General features: G+C 51.9%; 2 protein-coding genes across 3 annotated transcripts; both read left to right on the top strand.

The window, feature by feature from the left end:
- Positions 1-11: 11 nt before the first annotated feature.
- FBXO45 (F-box protein 45) lies at positions 12-5114 on the top strand. The gene is made up of 3 exons (XM_058843666.1): positions 12-387; positions 669-1025; positions 2625-5114. The coding sequence occupies exons 1-3, from the start codon at positions 112-114 to the stop codon at positions 2808-2810; spliced, it is 819 nt and encodes a 272-aa protein (XP_058699649.1). The 5' UTR covers positions 12-111; the 3' UTR covers positions 2811-5114.
- A 6847-nt stretch (positions 5115-11961) lies between these two features.
- On the top strand, positions 11962-21098 carry NRROS (negative regulator of reactive oxygen species). Of its 2 annotated transcripts, none has more exons than XM_058844057.1 (4): positions 11962-12351; positions 14616-14714; positions 15147-15270; positions 15499-21098. In XM_058844057.1, exons 3-4 carry the CDS (start codon positions 15163-15165, stop codon positions 17455-17457), a joined length of 2067 nt encoding a protein of 688 aa, XP_058700040.1. In that variant the 5' UTR covers positions 11962-12351; positions 14616-14714; positions 15147-15162; the 3' UTR covers positions 17458-21098. The 2 variants fall into 2 exon arrangements, with proteins under 2 accessions (XP_058700040.1, XP_058700039.1); XM_058844056.1 differs by lacking the exon at positions 11962-12351 and adding an exon at positions 13045-13929.
- Positions 21099-21168: the final 70 nt, after the last annotated feature.

The following is a 21168-nucleotide window of genomic DNA, read 5'->3' on the forward strand; positions in this document are numbered from 1 at the left end:
GCACGCGCGGGGCGGTGCCCGCGGCCGAGATGGCGGCGCCGCGCGCCCCCGCGCCGTGAGGCCTCGGGCGGCCCCGGCGACACCGGGCGGGCGAGGGGAGCGCGCGGGGCGATGGCGGCGGGGCCCGGCCCCGGGCCCGGCCCCGGGGCGGCCGCGGCGTCGTGGGGAGGGCCGGGCTGGCGGCTGCCGGGGCGGGTTCTGGAGCTGGTGTTCTCGTACCTGGAGCTGCGGGAGCTGCGGAGCTGCGCGCTGGTCTGCAAGCTGTGGCACCGCGTCCTGCACGGCGACGAGAACAGCGAGGTGTGGCGCAGCCTGGCCGCCCGCTGCCTGGCCGAGGAGGCCCTGCGTACCGACATCCTCTGCAACGTGCCCACCTACAAGGGCAAGGTGAGGCCGGGACCCCCGAGCCGCGGGGACACCCCCACCCCGCCGGGACACCCCTTCACCGCCTCCCCCGGCGCCTGGGGACACCCCCCAGCCCTCCGGCCCACCCGCCATTGGAAACGAAGGGGGCGGGAGGCTGGGAAACATGACAGGGTTTTATTTCCTAGAACCACAATGGTTTGGGTTGGAAGGGACCTTAAAGCTGCCGTGGGCAGGGACGCCTCCCACTAGAGCAGGCTGCTCCAAGCCCCGTCCATCTCCCCCATCCACCTTCTCTCGCCCAGGTCCGTGCCTTCCACCACGCCTTCAGCACCAACGACTGCTCGAGGAACGTGTACATCAAGAAGAACGGCTTCACTCTGCACCGCAACCCCATCGCACAGAGCACGGACGGGGCGCGCACCAAGATCGGCTTCAGCGAGGGCCGGCACGCCTGGGAGGTGTGGTGGGAGGGCCCGCTGGGCACCGTGGCCGTCATCGGCATCGCCACCAAGCGCGCGGCCATGCAGTGCCAGGGCTACGTGGCCCTGCTGGGCAGCGACGACCAGAGTTGGGGCTGGAACCTGGTGGACAATAACTTGCTGCATAACGGGGAGGTGAACGGCAGCTTCCCCCAGTGCAATAACGCGCCCAAATACCAGGTGAGGGGGCTGGGGGGTGCTGGCTGTCCCTCGCTGTCCCAGCTCCTAAGTGACTCTCAGAGGTCTCTTTGGCTTCCCTGCAGAAGGCAAATAATTCCACCTTGTGAGCCTTTTCCCCCTTTTCATTTGCTGCTTCCGCAGGCTACATCTGTCTGGTGTTCAGTGTATCTGACCCTGGGTTGTTTCCACACTTTTATCTCAAAACACTGAGTATGAAACCTGTACTGTGGGTGTCTGCTTAGACATGGTAGTGGTTTTTGGAATAAAACCTGAAAAGACTGTTATAGCTTCCTAAAGTAGCGACTTGCCCCACAGCAAGGTTTGTACTCCTTTGTTGTCTGGCAGGGTGAGTTGAAGTTAGTGCTTAGGGGAGAGTCTTCCTGCAAAAACCTGCAGCAGTGCTGATTGCTGCTGCTTTGCTCACTGGCCACCTTCCCGTGGGTGACATCCTTTATCTGCAACCTGATGTTCAGATAACTTCAGGGTATTAAAGAGCAGAGGCCACCCCACCTTTTTGTCCTCATACAAGTGCTTGTCTTGTCATTTTGCCTGCTCACACAACTGCCTTTTCACTACTGGATTTGCTCATGTTACAGCTTAAACTGGAGCATTGTAATTTCCATCTCATATTCAGAGAAAGGGTTAGAAGGGACTTTAAAAATAATCCAGTCCAACCCTCAGTGCTGTGGCTGTGTACTGACTTATATTTCACTTGGGGATGAAGATCTGTGTAGTGCCTTGTATCTGATACTCCTAGATTTTGTGTGAAAGTTCAAATCAGTGATCCTTTGGTTTATTTTGTGTTTATTAAGACATGTGCTGTGATCTGATAGTAGAAAACGTGCTTACAGGAAACACATGTGTGCATTAGAGTTGGCTGAAAGAAATTCCCAGTGCTGGGGCTGGCTGGAGAACAGTCAGGAGTTTGTGTGGTGCCTGCTGTGCTTGTGGCTTTTCTCTGGAACTTTCATTGGTGTCTGAGATAATGTGTGCTAGATAAATGCAGGGAGCTCTGGGCCTGCCTGGGTCCAAGGCTCCTGCTGTGGTCCATGGTTTCACATGTGTGTATATATATTTTTAGGGTTTTTGTTTTACATTTTGTACTGAAATTTCCTTTTACCTTGGTGAGGGAACATATCTGTCAGCGACAGCACCTGCATATTAGTCTATTCTGGGATTTTTTTGTAGGTGGCACTTGTCTTTCTTAAATCCATTGTTTTTAAAAATGCTCCTCACAGAGCAGTTGCTGCTCAGCAACACAGGGGTCAGGTAACTTGGAGCCCATTGCAAAGATTCCAAAGCTCTGTAGTACTTCCAAAGCACACAGCAAGCAGTGCCTGCTCTCACAGGTTCATATGGGAAGGGTCATGTTTATTGTCATAAACAAATGGTGGATGTAGGCTGTCCTGCTTCAGAGGTACTCAGGATTATGGTGAAATTGGGAAATTCCCATCATAAGAGCAATCAATCATGAAACACAGGACAGGCCTGCTTTAAAATTCTTTGCTACATTACACTTTGCAGTATTTTTGTTTCCATCTGAACATGCTGACTCTTTCTGTGTGTTATTTTTACTCCCCCTCCTGTCTCTGTTTCCAGATAGGTGAAAGGATTCGAGTTATCCTGGACATGGAAGACAAAACATTAGCGTTTGAGAGAGGCTATGAGTTCTTGGGAGTTGCCTTCAGAGGACTGCCAAAAGTTTGCCTGTATCCAGCAGTGTCTGCTGTGTATGGTAACACAGAAGTGACTTTGGTCTACCTGGGAAAGCCTCTGGATGGATGACATGGATTGTTTTGTTGGGACGTCGAGACGTGGATGTTTGGGAGGAGAAATCTGCATGTTGGTTAGAGGGAAACGTGTATTAGAGGAAAAAAACAACAAAAAGGTGTGGGTGTGTGTCCAAGAGCCATCGAGGGAACCACATGGAGTATGGAAACAGAGGACCAGCCGTACTTCAGAAATTGTGTTGCATTTCCTCTTTCTACCAGGCCAGAAAAATCCTCAGGGCTGCAGTTGGTTGAGTGGGAAGCTGACACATGCATGTTGCAACAGATTTTATTGCTAAAATGGCAGTGTGACCTCAAACATTTAAGAAAGGACTTGATACAAAAATGCTTGAGGAAATTACCCTGGGATTTGTAAGTGGCGTGTTTTGTGAGAGACTCCCATTTCCAAGCTGCTTGTTCCTTCCTTCCCTCCTTGGGGCCAGCATGGGGGCTGGAGCAGAGCGGGGCTGCTGGGGGTATTTACAGTTTTTAATGTCCTGAGAGGCACGGTCTGTGCAACTGCCCTTCTCTAGTACAACCATACAACACGTGTGCAGCTATTTTTAAGTGTATTTTAAGGATTGTATATAAAGAAAACGTTGAAAAGAACAGTTAAAAGAAAGGGTTTGCTTTATTCTAACTGGGACAGAATTTCTTAAAGGGAAAAAAATCACCCCCCTCCCTGGCAGCAGAACACACACCTGGGACAGGTGTACAGCCTTCGTGTCAGTGCAGTTCTGTTGTAATGTGTTTTGGGATGCTCTTGTGGAGTGCGGTGCTACTTTGGGTTGTTTCCTGTGAAAGTTTCCATGGCTTCAGTGAAAGGTTTGTTCCCTGTAGGAAACAAAAACGTTTTCCCCGCGAGTTTCCTCTCTCCAGAACTTGCACTTCCCTTGGGGAAGGAAGGCTGAGCACAGCACTGAGCTTGCCTTCCTCTCCACCTCAAAACCGGCACCTTTTCAAAGCATTCTCTCACTTGCTAATCACTGTTGTGAGATGTTTCAGCATAATGTGGGAGGAGCACTGGGCTTCTGCAAACAGACCTTACTTTTAACTTCAATGGCTTTATATAAAGCTTTAAGGCTTGCCTGAACCTTTCTTAACTGAATCAAATCCCCCAGTACCCCAACATTCACCTGCCCCAAACTAGTAAAACTCTCACCAGCCCTTTGATGGGGATTCTGGATCACATTCAGTGTTTGTGCTCTTCACTGATTTTCTCAAAGCCATGTCCAGACCCTCCAGGTGTGTCCATGTGCTGGCCTGTGCAGGCTGGGAAGCTGGCAGGTGTAGTGAGGAGGAAATTCCTGGTGAAACCACTTTGCTGTGAGGCTGAAAGGTGTGTAGGGAGCCTGAGGAGGGTCCTTTAACAGGGCAGGAAGGCTGTGAGCCCCATGGCTGGCTCATGACTCTGGTTTTGTGCTGGTTGACATCTCTCAGAGCTGCCTGGGCTGTTTCAGAGCTGCTTTTTGGAGAGGGAGAAGGAAATGTTTATACAACCTCTTTTTGCTTGTTTTTTTTTTGTTTGTTTGTTTCGTGTTAGAGAGTGTGAGTTGCTTGGTGTCAGACACTGGCAATTCTCTGAGCATGGAAGAAAGAGGAATTCCTCTTGGGCTGTTGCTCATCCCCCTCCCTGTTCTTCAAGGAGGTGAGTGAGGCTTTGCCTTGGAGTGCTTTTGGCTGGGTAGACCACCAGGTTCTACACTGGAACTGTGTAAGTTGTTGCCATTTAAAGGATTTAAAAGTATTTATTTGTTTTGTGTGTTCATTGCTGAAAGGCAAATCAAGGTCTTGCGTCAGACAGAATGTGCTGTGAGCAATGGAGGTGTTTTAGGTGGTGCTGAGAACAGCCAAATAAAGGATGTGGGACGGGCATCCAAGTACCTCCCAGACAAATCTGTTACAGGCATTGATTGTACTGGACTGTAAAGTGTCTGCAGAGCAGAACTGTGGGTCATAGAGTTGGGGATAAAGGAAACAAAACGCTGCCCAGTTTAGGAAAATAAATAGTCCCCAGGATGAATGTATTCTCAGTGCAGTCCTGAAAGATGCAACCTCTGTGGTTGTCCATGATCCAGTTAGAGGCAAGGAAACCCTGAGAATTCCAAGGAGTTCTAGTCACAAATTCAGATTGATTCCCATTCTTCGGACTGCATCTTACCCTCTAAATAATTTCCCTCTAAATCAGAAATGCTGAAAGTTGAACATTCCTTAAGGGTGGGTTTGGGCGGACTCACTTATGTAAGATTATAACTTATTCCTGGAGACCAATGCTGGCTGTACAAAATATTAAAATAAACTCTGCTATCATTCAGAAGGATCTATCAGTGTGGATTGTTGGAATGGCATCTGTGGAATCCCACAGATGGGAAGAAGGGAGTTGCAGTTTGGTGCCCCAAGAGGACAGAGGCACTGGGACTGTGTGATCTGCTGTGTGACTGCTGGGAAAGAGAGTCTGAGTGGTTAAGGAGGACTTGGAAACTCAGGGATCTGATAGTTGTGCTTGGAAAATTGCCTCATCTGAAAGAGGGATTCTCACTCATTCCTGCCTGCTGGAGGCCTCTGGATTGGAGTTGGGCTGGTGTGGTCACCGCCCCCATTGCTGCACTGAGGGGTCTCCTTCCCCCTCAGCTTCCTGCTGTTTCCTTAGCTTTCCCTATGGAAGTTCAATATTTCACAGTACTTTTAGAAAAAGTATTGTGGTTTTGAGCTCTGAGGCACTTTCTAAACTCTGCACCAAGAGTTTGCTTTTAAGCAGTAAATCTTGGCTGACACCTCCTGCAGGAGCAGAGAGGTTTGGTGCTTGATCACCAAGAAGGCAGAGTTGTTTTTTTAAGCCTGAGGTGCCTCAGGGTGAGCTGAGAAATTGTTTGGGGTATTTTTCCTGCCCTGACAAGGGATTTAAGGGCTTTGGTCAGGGAGAACATCAAGTGTTCACAGCATCCATAACAGAAATCAGTCAGATTAACAGGTCTTGGCTTCAGAATCTTACAGGATTTTTGGATAAATGAGCATTTTATCTGTCATTTTAATAAAATTCAGAATTCCTTGTGGTTTGAGTGTGCTGTGAAATCTGTTGGGAGCTGAACAGTCAGTCCTCTGTCCCTGTCATTTCTATGAGGAGGTGAGGAGCTCGATGTGGTCACTAATTTGGGGGCAGAGGCTGTTCTTGCCCTTGGTGATGTCTTGTGCTGGCCCTACGCTGGTCGTGGGACTCCTCAGGTGCTGCTGACAAACTGATAAATAAAGATGGGCTAAGAAACTCCCTCCTGGAAAATGCTTTTATCCCAGCTGAAAGGCTGCAGTGAGTGCACATTTTTGGGAGCCCTGTGTGCACCTTCCCCTGGCAAAGGCCGCTCGGTCCTGTCCCTCCTGGCCACGTTTCAGGTGACAAACGCAGGCAGGAGCAGATGGCCCCGGTGCTGTGGCTGTGCTCTTCCCTGCCTGCCTCACAATCTGACAGCGAGAAATCCAACTTTTCTTCCTGCTTATCTCTGATCTACATTTCTAAATTCCCTGAGCAGACTGGGTGTGTTTCCAGATGGCTGCCTCTATTTTTTTTCTCCTCTTCCATTTTCGCTGGGTTGGTGACAAGAGCGATGAGTTAAAATAACACTGGGCCTGATCATAGTTGGATCATGCAAAACTGGTTTTCTTCAGGTATTTGCGAGGTGAGCAGTCCTCAGTCATTCCATAAGTCTTCATGGTCTTTCCATGTGAATATTTCAGTTTTTACATGTTATAAATAGCTCTTAGATGTGTAAGTGAATTTTTTTTCACTTACTTGCAGTGAAATCTGGAGACAGAAAACAGAATTATTGAAATTGCACTAAGATCCTTTCTACACTTAAAAATCAGGTTTTCAGGGGATTGGCAGTGGCAGTGCTTGACTCTGTAAGGGACAGTAGCCCACCCTGTGCTAGAGTATTATGAAAGAAAAAATGAACGAAGCAGTGAATGAAGACAGAAAGCTTTTCCTGCAGTGCTGCTGGACCTAATTAATCCCTTAATCAGTTTTTTTTCCTACTGCTGGATGATGCTGTGACTACCAAAGGAACTCTCCCATCTCCCCACGAGAGGGCAAAGCTGTGGGAGCCTTGACTTGTGCTCAAACAAGCTCTGAGTACAAGAAATGTTTCTAATGTGGAACCTTCTCCCTTAACAATTACTTCCTGTTCTTTTCAAAAACCAGACCAAACTAAAAACCCTCAACAGAAGTGGATGATGGACATAAAATTTTTGAAAGTTCACTCCTTCATTTGAACTCTGCATCTTTAAATAGGCTGAGCAAATATTTGCATTCCAGAAAATGATTTTTAGTGGCACCAAACTGAGCCAAAGCTCCAAAATCACCTTAAAGGATTGAAAGGGAATTGAGAGGCTCAAACAAAATGTCAGAGTTGCTGGTCAAGGTCCACGTTTTCCAAGACTTGCTTTTCTTCCCCTCAGGCATTTATGATGAGGAAATAGTGGTATCAGCAAAAGATTATTTAAAAAAAATTAATCGCAATTGAAAAAAAAAACCAAAAAATAATTGAAAAGGGATTTTGAAATTGAACTCATTGTATGTTACAAGTATTGTTTATTCTTCTGTAATTTTACCAAGTTAGGAATTTAATGGATTTTCCCTTCATGCCTGCACTGGCAGGTGTGGTGTGAGCTACCTGCAGTGGTTTCATGACTGTTTGATTTAGTTTGTCCTTTTTAATCTGGAGCTTCCCTTGCTTAGGAGAATTTATCCACATCTCGTCACTTCTAAACAGCAATCTAAGAGAGTAAACTCTGCCAGCTCCACTATGTGGCTTTATAAAGTGCTGGACAAAGCTGCTAGTAGGGAAATGGATGTTGGCCAAAATGCTTTTTTATCGTATTCAAATACTGCAGGGGTAAATATTTTTCATGAAATCCCAGACTGGTTTGGTCTGGAAAGGACTCATCCAGTTCCAGCCCCTGTCATAGGCAGGGATACCTTCCACTAGAGCAGGTTGTACATCCTTTGCCAGTTCCAGATCACCTTTTGGGTTTCTTTGATGCCTTTTTGTTTTTTCTGTGCTCTGGTGACAGGGGCCGCTTTCCTCACGCCAGATCCCATCTGACATTGGGCACCCGAGCCCTTCCACAGGGTCTTGTGCAAGAGCAGAGCAGGAGGGTGGGATCTTGCTTTGGAAGCAGCCAAAAGGTTTTATCACAGCATCAGCATAAGGTTTTATCTATTCCTGGGTAAATAATTGACATGAGCAGAACTGGAACCGAGTTGGAACATTAGTGGGACTCAGGGGAGTGTGTAGGATGGAAACCAGGTGGTTTTACGTGCCCACCTCACCCCACAGCGCTGTGCAGCTCTGGGACACGACTCTACTGGCAGAGTGAGCTGTTCTTCCTGGCAGGAACGTGGAGAGCAGGAGGGGAGATCTCAGTATTGATCCATGTGTCTGACTGAACCTCCCCCCTCCTGCACTCCTGTGCTGATTCAGGTCCCAGATTGAGAGGTGGAGCTGCTTTCAGTCTCTCCCAGGAATGGCTGCAGGGTTGGCATTTCAGATACAGCAATGATGTCACCTGTGTTACAGTGGTGTCACATATTAGAGTTTGTTTTAAAAACCCACAAAAACATCCTGGCAGCTTTCCTGTTTTACCCAAGACCAAGGGATATGATCTTGGGATATAAGTGCAAGAGTGTGCTCTAACTCCAAACCCTGAAACTCACAGACAGGCTTTGTCCCTCAGGGAGCACGCTAGAAAGCAGGAATGCTGCATCCCATGGCTGAAAACCTGGGAAAAGAAGACTTTGTAGCATGCATTTGCTTCCAGAAGATCTGCCTGCCAGAGCAGGCTGTGGCACAGGGATGTTGGCCCTTTCGGCCACAGAGGAAGATGGGTGGGACACACTGAGCTCTGCAAGGAGTTGACAGAGTTTCACTTCCCTTTGTGCTTGTGAGTGAATTACTCACTTCTCTGAAGCAGAGTGGCAGCAGGAAGGGAATTTGTGGGGCTGCAGATGGGAATATTTTTTTGGTCAAAATTTGCATTCCTGAATGATGTCACAGCAGTGACTTGTCCAAACCTTCTCCTTCTGGTGACTTACAACCACCAGCCTTAAGAGTTTTAGGCTAAAAACTGACAGACAGGAGGTTTAGATTTGATATTAGGAAGAAATTCTTCCCTCCTGGCACAGGTTGCCCAGAGAAGATGTGGCTGCCCCATCCCTGGAAATGTTCCAGGCCAGGTTGGACGGGGCTTGGAGCAACCTGGTCTAGTGGAAGGTGTCCCTGTCTATGGCAGGGGTGGAACAAGATGGCCTTTAATGTCCCTTCCCACCCAAACCATTCCATGATTCCTTGATAAAAAACTTTGGTTAACATGCTGGAGTACCTGGGTCAGAGTGGTTTATTGCTTTCAGAGGTTTATTTTATTGTACAGTACAAAAAAGGTCAATTTATCCACACATTTGGCAATCCTGTGGGAAAAGCTTGGGCAGCTCCATCAGGTCTAACTCCAGTCAAAGTCCAAACTAGATGAAAGCAACTTGGTTGTGGGACTTTCCAGCCCTTGAGGAGATCTAGGAGGAATACCAGAATGGTTTGGGTTGGAAGGGACATTAAAGCCCATCCAGACCCACCCTCTGCCGTGGGCAGGGACACCTTCCACTAGCCCAGGTTGCTCCAAGCCCCATCCAACTTGGCCTGGAACACTTTCAGGGATGGGGCAGCCACAAACACTCTTGGCAAAAAAATCAAAGGTCTTTTCTTTGGGCACTGGCTTCTCCTGCAGATGCCATCCTCTAGAGCAACTGGACAGTCTCAGATCATAAGGGAGTGGACGCACTTGGCTTCCAGTTGCTCAGAAATACGAGATTCTGCTGCTTCAGCATCCAACACATCCTGCTGCATGCTGTGCTCTGGAGACCAAGTGATCCAGACGCTCTCCCAGGAGGTTTGACTTGGTTTGGTGGTGAATCCCAGGAGGCCTCAAACCCTGGCCTGGGAACACGGGCAGTGATGGAGCCTGGCCACAGGGGGGGAGCAGGGGGGAAATGAGATCCCTTCTGCAGCTTTCCCTCTCCAGCCGCTTCCTCCTCATTTACAGGCCGAGGAGGAAGAGCAGTGACCGCGGATGGAGCTGCCTGTGGGAAGGGAACCAAGTGGAGCCTCAGCCCCAGCACGGGCTCTGGCAAGGGGCTGTGGCCAAGCCACTGACCAGCTCCTCTCTTCCCTCCCCACCCTGTGCTCTCAGGAACATAGGTTTGCTTCCCACTAAATCATATTCCTGCTTTTCTTCTGAGTCCCAGAGAGGAAATGGGCACCTTTGGACACTGATGTAGGATCTTCTATGAAGTTCTTGCTGTGAGGCTCATTATTGGTGTTTAGATCCTTGATCAAATGTCCCCCAAGCCCAAAGACAAAAATTTCCCAATTGTTTTTGCTGCAGTTTGCTTGGATCCCTGTAGGCTTGTTGCATGTTGTCAGTCTGGGGGATTATTGCCTCCCCTCTCCTCCCTGATCTGCCCTGGTGTTGGCAGCCAGTGCGATGCTGAAAGGGTAGGTGAGGAAGCCCAGGGCTCTGCTCAGAACAACCCAGAATTAATCCTGGCTTCAAAGAAGTCTTCTTTGAACCCTGCATCTGAAAACCTGGTAAGAGCTAGGAGATTCCTGACAGCTGGAAATATATTGAAGAAATTCTTGGCTGTAAGGGAGGTGAGGCCCTGGCACAGTTGTCCAGAGAAGCTGTGACTCTGGAAGTGTTCCAGGCCAGGTTGGATGGGGCTTGGAACAACCTGGGCTAGTGGAAGGTGTCCCTGCCCATGGCAGGGGGTGGAGTGGAGTCATCCCAGAGGAGGGTGCTGGAGCTCCAGCGGCTCCCAGACACACAAGTCACTGCAAAACCAGAGCCTGGAGCTTTACTGACATGCAAGAGCTGGCATGCGCCTTTCCTTGCACCCAGGTAAAGCAGCAGGAAGGTGTTTTGGCCACAGCTTGGGGGAAAAGATGGTTTTGAGGCTGATTTTAACTCCTTGATTTTTGTCCCTTGGTTTCCCCTGCAGGAGCTGCCCCAAGGGGAGCTGTGCTTCCTGCAGAGCTCCAGCCCTGCTGCAGCGCTGGGGCTCTCGGAGCCCACACTCCTGTACAGCAAAGCACCATCCTGGGATGGGGCACATCCCTAGCTACCCCCTGGGCTTAAACTGAGGGGATTCCCGTTGGGAAATTCAGCCAGATGAAACTCCAGAGCTCATTTAAACTTCAGACATTGAGCTGTCCATTTCAGCTTTTCCCTTTTGCCTATGGAACAAATGCTGATTTCTTTTGCTGTTCATAGTTCCTCTTAAATTATAGGCAACTACTACTGTTGGCAGCTCCTGAGATACAGGAGACCTCAGCTTTCCTTGTTTTATCCAGAGCAGGTGATTATATAAATTAAATTAATGATGCTTTGAGCCATCATCCCTTGCAGAACCATTTTTTATATTCTCACCAGTTCTCCATCCCTGTGGGAGTCAAGGAAGCCCATGGAGAAATATTTCTGTTTCCCTTTTCCTCCACTCACCTGCTGCTGTGTGAACCATGAGTGACCCTTCTGGTGCTTCCACTTGGGAATAAATCGCATTTCTGCAGGAAAACACATGTTCAGTGATGGGGTTGCTGTTTGCTGTTGCAATTTCCCCTTTCCCAAGGGTCCTGTGCTGGGTGCATTCCAGGAGAAACTGGGAGCCTGCCCTCTTATCACAGCTTTGCTCTTGGGTTGTGTTTGACAGTTTGAAGGTTGTTAAGGGTAAAAGATTGGAGGAGGAGATGGGAGGAACGGAAGAAGCTCACTGGGTGTAAAACCATAAGGGGATTCCCAGTCCTCTCCTACAGCTGCAGGAATTGCAGCTGCATGTTTGGACATGGCTCCAAGCAGCTGAATCTCCTTTAGTTTAACCCACCTGTGCCACTGAGCTGCATTGGAACTTCCTGAAGAGCTGATCAGTGGAGTAGCTCCCGGCACTTCAATCCCTGTGCCTTCGCTGCACTGATATTAAAAAACAAATTACCCCCTCTCAAAGCACACATCAAATCCTTTCTGAGAGGACTGGGTGGGGGTGTGAGGGAAGGAAAAGGAGGTGACCAAGCAGCAGCTTCAGGACTTTTTGAGAACCATCCGGCTGCAGGATGTGGGGAAGGTGTGAAGAGCAGCAGCGCTGTTGCCGATGCCCCAGTGCGGAGCCGCGGGGTCAGCCCTGGAGTGGGGCTGCTTTCCAGGGACAGCGGGGTGGGGGAGACCTGGGTGGGCCCTGCAGGGCTCTGCTAGCCCATGCTGCTGCTGGGGAGAGGGGTTACACTGCCCTGGCTTTGGGGATGGGCTGGGGGCAAAGCAGGGGATGAAGCAGGTTATTTCCTCTCCCAGTTCCTGCTGGGCTGCAGGAGGCAGCTGGTTTGACCACCAGGACATCACCTTGGTATTGGCACCACGAAAAGGAATCTCATAAGGTCTCCCAGCAGCCTCCAGAGAGCAGAGTGTGGTCACAGCTGAGGATGCCCAAGATTTACAGCTCTGCCAGCTCCAGTGGCTCCAAGCACCAGGTGAGGGGTTTGGGGGTGGGCTTGTGGCAGAGTTTGGGATGAGGAGTTTGTGGTTATCAGCTGGTCTCAGCCTTTCATGTACCCTTGAGCAATGCCATGGGAATTTTGCCCTTCTGTGAGCTTCTGCCACTCCTGTTTGCTTCTCTCTTCTCCTTCTTGATTTTTATATGTCAAACTTCCTTGAAAATGGAGGAAATGAAACCACAGGGCTTTTTTGTGAGTGATATGGGAGAGGTCAGCCTCCTCCCAGAGAAGAAATGAAATTTAGGGGGAAGGCAAGAAAATTATCTCCCCGGTCAATTTTGCTGGTTTCAGGAGTCTGGGGGCCACATGGTCTGGCAGGGAGGGGAGACCCTGTCTGGGATGTCCCTTGGAGGGGGTCTTGGTGTGCTGCAGTGACACAGTTCATCTCCCGACTCTGCAAATATCCCATTGGCACCATGGAACACATGGCATGTGGAACATGGACCTGCTGATCCCAGACCTGGTCCTGCTGCAGGGCTGGGTCTATTCTCCGTAGTTTTGAACCCTTCCCCAGCTAGGTACATCTGGTTGAAGTTTTCCTCCTCAGAGGCTGGATTTTCTGGGGTCTTGGGGGTGCATGAGGGGCCTCGGAAGGGGAAGACATGGGGTAGGGAGATGGAGAGCAGGGGTGGATGGGGGTGAGGAGGAAGGGGACCTCCCTGTGCATATTGCCTTGGAAATGTGGATCTTTGTTTCCTGGCAGCTGCAGGAAAAGCCATTTCTGCTGACTTTCACTCAGGAGATCCCTGTATCCGGGTGGTCCCGACTTGTGCCCTGGGTACTGGGTTTGCTGATCTCCCGAGCAGCCCCAAGACACCCAAAGGTCTGGGAGAAGGCAGGTAGGAGCATCCTGAATCCCACTTGGACAATGTGAGGGACAGGCACTGGCATCCCAAAGTTACTGGGGACTCAACACCTGGGACATGTCCAGCCTTGGCTTGGGATGCAAAAGGAAATAACAGCACCTTCTTCCTCCATGGGACATGCATCCCTTGGCTCCTGTTGATTCCCTGGGCTGGGCACTGGAGGCAAGAGCGGTCTGGAGGGACACAATGGGAATAGGTGCCATGCAGAGGTGGCATTTCTCCATCCTGCAGGAGTGGTGGCGTGGCTGTGCAGGGCGGAACCACCGCCAGCCACCATCCCTGTGGCCTGAAGCACTGAGCAGGGGTTCTGCGTAAAGGAGTCGCCACGCACGGCTTGTCCCCAGGAGCTGCATGCTCTGTACCCCTCGCTGCCTGCCTGGGCCCTGTGGTTCCTCCTTGCTGGGGAGCCGTGTGTGAGTGCATGACCCAGGCTGAGCTCAGTAAGTGAGAGCTGGGCTGCGCTCGCTGCCTCCATGTGACTGCAGTTTCCGTTGGCTCCTTCCGCAAAGGCTATATTGGTGCTCAGCGAGGGGGTGGCTGGGACCTGGCCCTGGTGGGTGGCACACAAACCCTGTGGGTGGCACACGGACCCCGCGGGTCACCCCTACCCCTGACCCCAGGACCCCTCTGAGCGCAGCTGAGGGGCCGCAGCATGGACCGTGCCAAAGCCCACGCGCTGTTCCACGTGGTGAGTAACTGCCCCCTGATACCTGCGCTGGGGGAAACACCATGGGGGCTCCCTGTGCCAATCTGGGCATCTGTGGTGGCTCCAATGCCCGTGCTCGAAGAGCTGTGGCTGTGTGGGCCCGTGCCGGGGCTGGTGTGAAGTGTGGGGAGCACCCTGGGAGCTCCCAGAGCTCTTGGATGTGGGCTCTGGTGTAGGGCTGCGGGCAAGGGTTTCCTGCTGGGGCTGCTGCCTCCTCTCCTGGCTGGGCAGGTGCTATCCCAGCAGCTCCAGGGAGCACTGCGAGGATAGAGGTGTTTCTGATGTTGGAAGAAGTGAAGAAAGGCTGAGCTGGGTGAAGGAAAGTGGGAGTTTCTGCAGAGGGGATCAGGAGCCAGAGGCAAAACTGGTGTCCTTTGGGTGCAGCAAGGACCAAGGTCCCTCTCCTGCCACTGTGCCTGGGTATGAGTTACTGCTGGACCCTGAGGACTTGAGAGGGCAAAAGGTGCCGTGTGTCAGTAGCAGCCTGGGGAAAGGGGACTACCTCTCCATCTCCCCCAAAATAATAAATCCTCCTTTGATAAGACCCCAGCTCAACACTTTGGCTGTCCCAAGGAAGGAGACAGTTCAGGACATGCCCTGCTCCCTCTGTGCTGTGAGGCTCTGGCTACCTGGGCTGCTCAAAATAACCCTGTTTCTCCTTCATGCAGCGGCAGCTGTGAAAGTGCCGTGTGCCAAACACTGCTGCTCATTTGCCTGAGTTTCAGCATTTCCCCAGATGCAAATGCCGTCAGCTCCAGTCCCACCAGGTCAGTAATGGGGCAGCTCCTGCAGGAGAGCCTCTGCTTCCCTGGAAGGGCCCCAGCAGGGATGGCCTTGGGGGATGGTGGGGATGGGTTGCTGTCCCCTGGGGGAGTGTTCGGTGCCAACAAGGGGCACATGAGCCCTGCTGGGGGGACACCCTGCTGGAAGGATGCAGCTCAATGGCCTTCACAAGCAGCTGTGCAGCACCAACGGTGCCTTTTCCCCTTGTGCTGCTCCGGGCAGGACTGAGCTGCCACCCCCATCCCTGCTCTTCCCCTGCCTTCCAGGCTCAAACTGGGGGAGCCCCATGAGGGCTTCTGGAGTGGGTGGGCTCAGGGCCCCTTCTTCCATGGACAGCTCATGGTGGCCCACCTGAGCCTTTTGGGGTGAACAGTTTGCAGCTTCTGACCTCCTCACCTCTGCCTCCCTCTCCACAGGAGTGCCACCACTGAGATGGAGGCCCTGCTCCCTGGTCTCTCTCTGCTTCTTCTCCTCCTGGCAGTGGGATGGGGAAGCGGGATGGACGCAGCCCAGGCAACATCTCCTGGGGGCTGTGAGCTTGTAAGTCCTCTCTTGTGAACCCTCGCCCCTCTGAGTGCTTGGTCCTGCCTGGCAAAGCCCAGGTAACTCAGCATCTCCAGACTTTTCCATCCAAACTACTGGCTTGGAGTGGACTGGTGTGCCAAGTGCTATAACCAGAGCCACCTCCTCCCCCCTTACTCTGCTCCCCAGACTTCTTCCTTTTCATCTCCTGCCTCCCACAGTGGTGTTAAATATTCTCCTCTTCAGGTGCAGAGCATCATGGACTGCACTGGGAGATGGCTGAGTTCCATCCCAGGAAACCTTCGAGGCGATACTGAGGAGCTGTTTCTTGATGACAACACTATCCAGGTCCTGGGAAATGCCTCTCTGCTCCTGTATCCCCAGCTCTGGCATCTCAGCTTGACCAGGAACCGGCTGGAGCTTATTGAGCCTGGTGCCTTCCTCATCAGCCAAGGCCTGGAGGTGCTCTCCTTGACAGACAACCTGCTCTTCACCAACTACTCGCTGACAGCTGCTGCTCTTTCTGCTCTGCCGGCCTTGAGGACACTGGATCTGGCTGGAAACCAGCTCAGAGAGGACATGGTATCAATTTTAGTCTCAAACCTCTCTTCCTTGGAGTTCCTGTCTGTGGCCAGGAATGTCATCATGAGGTTGGACTCATCCATCTTCACAAACCTGACACAGCTTCTGGAGCTGAACCTGGAAAAAAACTACATCTTTGAGATTGACAATGCTTTCGAAGGGCTGCAGAGGCTGCAGAGGCTCAACATAGCTTACAACTACCTCCCGTGTCTGGTGGGGTTTGGCCTGACCCAGCTCAGGGTGCTCAATGCCAGCAACAATGTCATTGAGTGGTTTATGACCCTGCAAAGTGATGACCTCTTTGAGCTGGAGGTGCTGGACCTGTCCCACAACCAACTCCTGTTTTTCCCTGTGCTGCCCCAGCAGAGCAAGCTGCACTCCTTGCTGCTGCAGGACAACAGGATGAGCTTCTACCAGCGTCTCCCCAATGGCACCTCCCTGGCCAACGTCACTGTGCAGTTCCTGATCATTGATGGCAACTCCACCAACATCACGACAGTCAGGCTCTGGGACGAGCTCTGCCACAGCAACCTCTCCTCCCTGCACCTCCTGGACATGAGCCAGAACCAGGTCTGGGGCCTGCCAGATGATTTTCTGGCCCAGATGCCCTCCTTGACTCACCTAAAGCTCAACCAGAACTGCCTGGAGGCATTTCACCTGTCGGAGGAGGACCCCTTGGCCATGCTGACAGACCTGGACCTCAGCCAGAATCAGCTGGTGGAGCTGGGGATGAAGGTGGGCACTGGGGACATCCTGCCCAACTTGCAGCTCTTCAACCTCAGCACCAACAGGCTGCAGGCCCTTCCTCCCAGGATTTTCACCCACACCAGAAAGATCACTACTCTGGATCTCAGCCACAACCGGGTTGACCTCTGTCCCCAGCCAGGTGAGGCCGAGAGTCTCCCCTGCGTGGACATCAGGGGTGTGGAGACCTTAACCCATCTCTCCTTGGCTGGCTGTGGTCTGCAGGGGCTGAGCAGCCACCCCTTCCAGGGGACATCGCTGATGCATCTGGACCTCTCTGACAACCACCAGGTGCTGTCCGGGGACCTGGGGTGGCTGCAGGACCTTGTCCTGACACTGCAGGTGCTGTCTCTGAGGAACACCAGCCTCTCTTCCACCACTGTGGACTTCTCTGCCCTGAACAGCCTCGTGCGCTTGGACCTTTCTGGGAATTCCTTGTCTGTGTTCCCCAGCTCGCTGGGTACCCTGAGGCTGCGCAGCCTGGACCTGCGGGACAACTGCCTCCCGGCGCTGCCGCCGGACTTGGCACAGGCACCGCTGGGGAGGAGCCTGCGGGAGCTCTACGTCAGCCGAAACCCCTACAACTGCTGCATGCTGGGCTGGTGGGACGCCCTGCAGCAGGTGGAGGGGCTGTGTGTCCCCGACGGGCAGGAGGTGACCTGCAGCCACGGCTCCCGTGCGCTGAGCCCCGGCGCGCTGCCTGAGCCCGTCCTGCAGAGCTGCCGATGGCAGACGGCCGACCTGGTGCTGCTCTACCTGGTGCTGGCTCTGCCCACCTGCCTGACGCTCCTCGTGGCCTTTGTTGTCGTCTTCCTCATGCTCAAGGAGAAGCTGCTGAAAATGGTGAAAACCCGGTGTGGGGTGTCCAGCCCTTACTAATGGCTGAGGAAGGGCTCAGGAATAGCCAATAATAGCAGGTGCTCAAGAGTACAGGTGATAACCCCTCCGAGGTGGTCAGGGTGGAAACCTGATGGATGCAGGACAGGAGGTGCTGGGAGAGCTGCCATTCCTGCCCTAATGGTACCCAAAGGATGGGGGCCATGTTTGGTGATGTAGCACTGGGAATCCTCAAGGAACATGTCTTCAAGAAACCTTCAGCTGGTGTTGGTGAGAGCTGAGTGGACACGACACCAAACATTCATTGGCTGAAAGGACAGGTTGCCCAGAAAATCTGTGGATGCCCCATCTGTGGAAGTGCTCAAGGCCAGGTTGGAGAGAGCTAGGAGTGGTCTGATTTAGAGGAAGGTGTCCCTGCGCATGGCTGTTGTTGTAACCAGATGGGTTTTTAAGGTCCCTTCCAACCCAGACCATTCTGGGATTCTGTGAGTTTTCTCCAACACTGCTTTCCCCCTCCCTCACTCCTTCCAGCAGTTCCTTTTATTTATTCCCACCTGTAGCCAATTCAAAATGTTCTCCAGATCTGCATCCAGCCTCCACAAAGTGTTCCAGGCTGGAATAAGTATCACCTGGGCGCTGTGGAGAAGGGTCTCTGTAGCTACAGCTTTCCACACTGCTCTTGCTGGCACTGCCAAACATGCAGGCAGCCCTGATCATGCACCATGTGCATGTGCTGATAAAGACAGGCTCTGGGTAGGGCTGAAAGACACATTTTGGGGTGTTGTTTCTTCACTAAGTCACAGTCTGGGTTAGAAAAGTCCATTAAAAACAGCCCAAGTTACCAACGGCAAATATCGATTGAAAAGCAGGAGGGTAAATTATATCCCTCAGCGATGTTTTATCATGGATTTATATTTCTCCAGTGACTGCTGGATTAAATATACAAAGGAAACGAGAGAAATCCTTCCTCCTTGTTGTGCAAGCCCTGCTCCTGCGGGCGGTCGCTCCAGCAGTGCCCGGGGGTTTCCTTCACCCAGCTCCGCTCACAGCACGCTCTGGCTCTCCCAGATCAGCAAGCACTACCTGGGGACGTTCTGCTCTGTTCTGCGGGGATCACTGAGGGGAAAGGAGAAGTGATGGTGGTTTGTGCTAACCCAAAAGCCCTTCTGAGAACTGGAGTGGCTTTATTCCTGGGCACTGTTGGGATTTTTCTAGTGAAACATGTTTAATGGGAATGGGGTACAGGGAAGCGTGCAGCACTGTTGGAGTGGGAATTCAGGGGACTTGTCCTTGCCTGGGTGTGGGTGGGCTCAGTGATGTGGGGCGTGCCAGGGGGCTCAAGCCCAGTGGAGTTGTCCTGAGAGGTGCTGGAGGGAGATGCCTGAGGCTGTCCTGAAGCTGGGAGGATTTTCCTGGGAGGTTTTCCTGGGAGGATGCCAGGGATGGTGCAGACAGGGGGAGCCAAAGCTGGCTGCAGGACAAGCCCCTCCCAGGCACAGGTGTGGGACTAGGGTCACGGGGGAGACTGGTGTGGCTGGTGGCTGTGCAAGGCTGGAAAAATGGATGAGTGGGACCCTGCTAGACAACCCAGCAGCTCCACTGGGGCTGAGTACAGTAAAGGCTCTGGAAACCCATCTGTCAGATCTGGCTCAGAAATGACCGCTTTCTGCCCCAGTTTTAGACTGAAATAGCCAGAACCAAAGCAGGCCCCAACTGGGGAATCCCTCAGCCTCTTTCAACCCTTCTTTTACCCGTAAGCTGCACCCTGGGGGACAGCAGTGACCTATAAATACATCCCTGTGCCATCTCCCAGCTGTGTTCCGGTGTCTCCTCGCTGGCAGGGTGAGCAGGTGCCCCTGTGAGCTCCCCTCTCCCTGGGGCTGGGTTCAGAGGGGGATGGGTGTCCTTCCCCATCTCCACAGTCAATGCTGCTGCTCCATCCAGTGTGGGGTGTGTGGTGCAGCCATGGGAGAACACACAGGGAGGAGCCACTCGCACTGCCCAGGGCATGGATAAAAAGGGGGTGTTCTTAACTGTATGGAGCTGATGAGGATACTCAACATTCCCTCATCACAGTGCCTGGAAAGCCATGGCTCACCTGGAGCTCTGGTATGAATGGGATGTCAGGACAGCAAGAGGAGATTCCACTTTCTGAATGAATTTCCACTTTCTTTGTCCTTACAAAGATGCTCTCACCGTCATGGTGATCAGGGAAGGTCCTTGGTCACTGGAGAGCCCAAGGGTCCCACCCAGCTTCAGTAATGGCCAAAAGGCAATCCCAGAGAGAACAGGGCAGCTTCCTGTTGGGAAAACCATGGAATGAATGTTCTTTGGAGCACAATTCTAGAACAAGAGCGTGGCTGGAAGAAGTCAGCATGGATTGCTGAGGCTAAGTTCTGCCTGCCCAACCTGCTTTCCTCTCGGGATGAAATGGATGGATCTGAAGGCAAGGGGAGAATGGCAGATTCTGTCTGCCTTGGCAAGGCTTTGTCCCACAACATTCTTCATAGAAGTGCAGATGTCACAGTCTGGATGGGAGGGCAGCCAGGCAGGTCAGGAGCAGTGGGAGTGAAGTGCAGAGGGCTGTGGTTAGTAGGATGTGCTCTACCAGGAGGCTGCTGAGGGGACTGTTTTGGGATCTGTCCCATTTCATGTCTATACACATTATGTAAAGCTGGCTGTAAAATGCCTTCCTGTCAAGTTCACAGAGGATCCCAAACTGGGAAGACCAGTACAGCTGCATGCTGAAGGTCTGGGGTGGGCTGGAAGAACGGGCCAGCAGGAACCTCATGACCCAGGCACTCATTTGGCCTCACGTAGCCCTCATTGGAGAAGAGGCCATGACCAGGGCTGGGCACAGGCCATGTCTTCTGAGCCTGGCCAGGATAAAGCTGGGGGCAGGCTGGGAGTGGAGGAGAGGTTCCCAGGTGCTCTCTCCCTCCCAAGTGGGAGATCTTTCTGTGTTGTTACATTGCAATTGTTGAGGTGAGGCCTGTGCCAGACCCCTGCACGCCCTTTCTAGTCCTGGGAGAGCTGAGTCAGTCTTTACATATTTTTTAATCTTGGCAAGTGAGGCCTTAGCTTTCATTTCTCTCCTGACTGAAGACCCTCTTGGCCAAGCGTGAGCTCCCTCATCCTCTCTAGTGAGGGCAAAGCACTGTGGTTTAACTGACACTTGTTCCATGTTTTTCACAGCAGCAACTCTCATTTTGGGGTGTAGGAGGAGAGCTCTTCCAGCTGCTCCTCTAGTGACTCCTCTTAGTTATGTCAGGCAGCAGTTTGTTGAGACCCCTCAGTTTGGGATGAAAACCCATCTCACTCACAGCTCACAGCTTCCAGGGTTCAGGAAGCCAAAACCCAGGAAGCTTTTGGAGTTGGAAAATTTCCCAAAGAATCCTAATCTTAGTACTCCAGTTCTTACACGAGAGCAGGACTGATCTAGTGGAGACCAGCCAAGGTAGACAGCTGGATTAAAACCTTTGGTGGGATGAGTTTGTCTTACTCTAGAACCACCCCCAGCCTTCGACCTTCTACCACTCTGGTTTTTCAGATACTTTAAGCACATTCTCCCAGCATGTGAGCACTTTGGAGGAAGCATCATCCAGGAGTGTAAGGGTCCAAACCACCCCATTGCAGCAGTTTGAAATCAATGTGTTTTCAAAAGTACTTTCAAGACTAATTAATTTTCAAGATATTCGTTCTCTTTCATGTAAGGACATACTTTTGTGTTAGCTAAAACTGGAGATTTAAGCA

Source organism: Poecile atricapillus, chromosome 8 (assembly GCF_030490865.1).
Source record: "Poecile atricapillus isolate bPoeAtr1 chromosome 8, bPoeAtr1.hap1, whole genome shotgun sequence".
NCBI lineage: Eukaryota > Metazoa > Chordata > Aves > Passeriformes > Paridae > Poecile > Poecile atricapillus.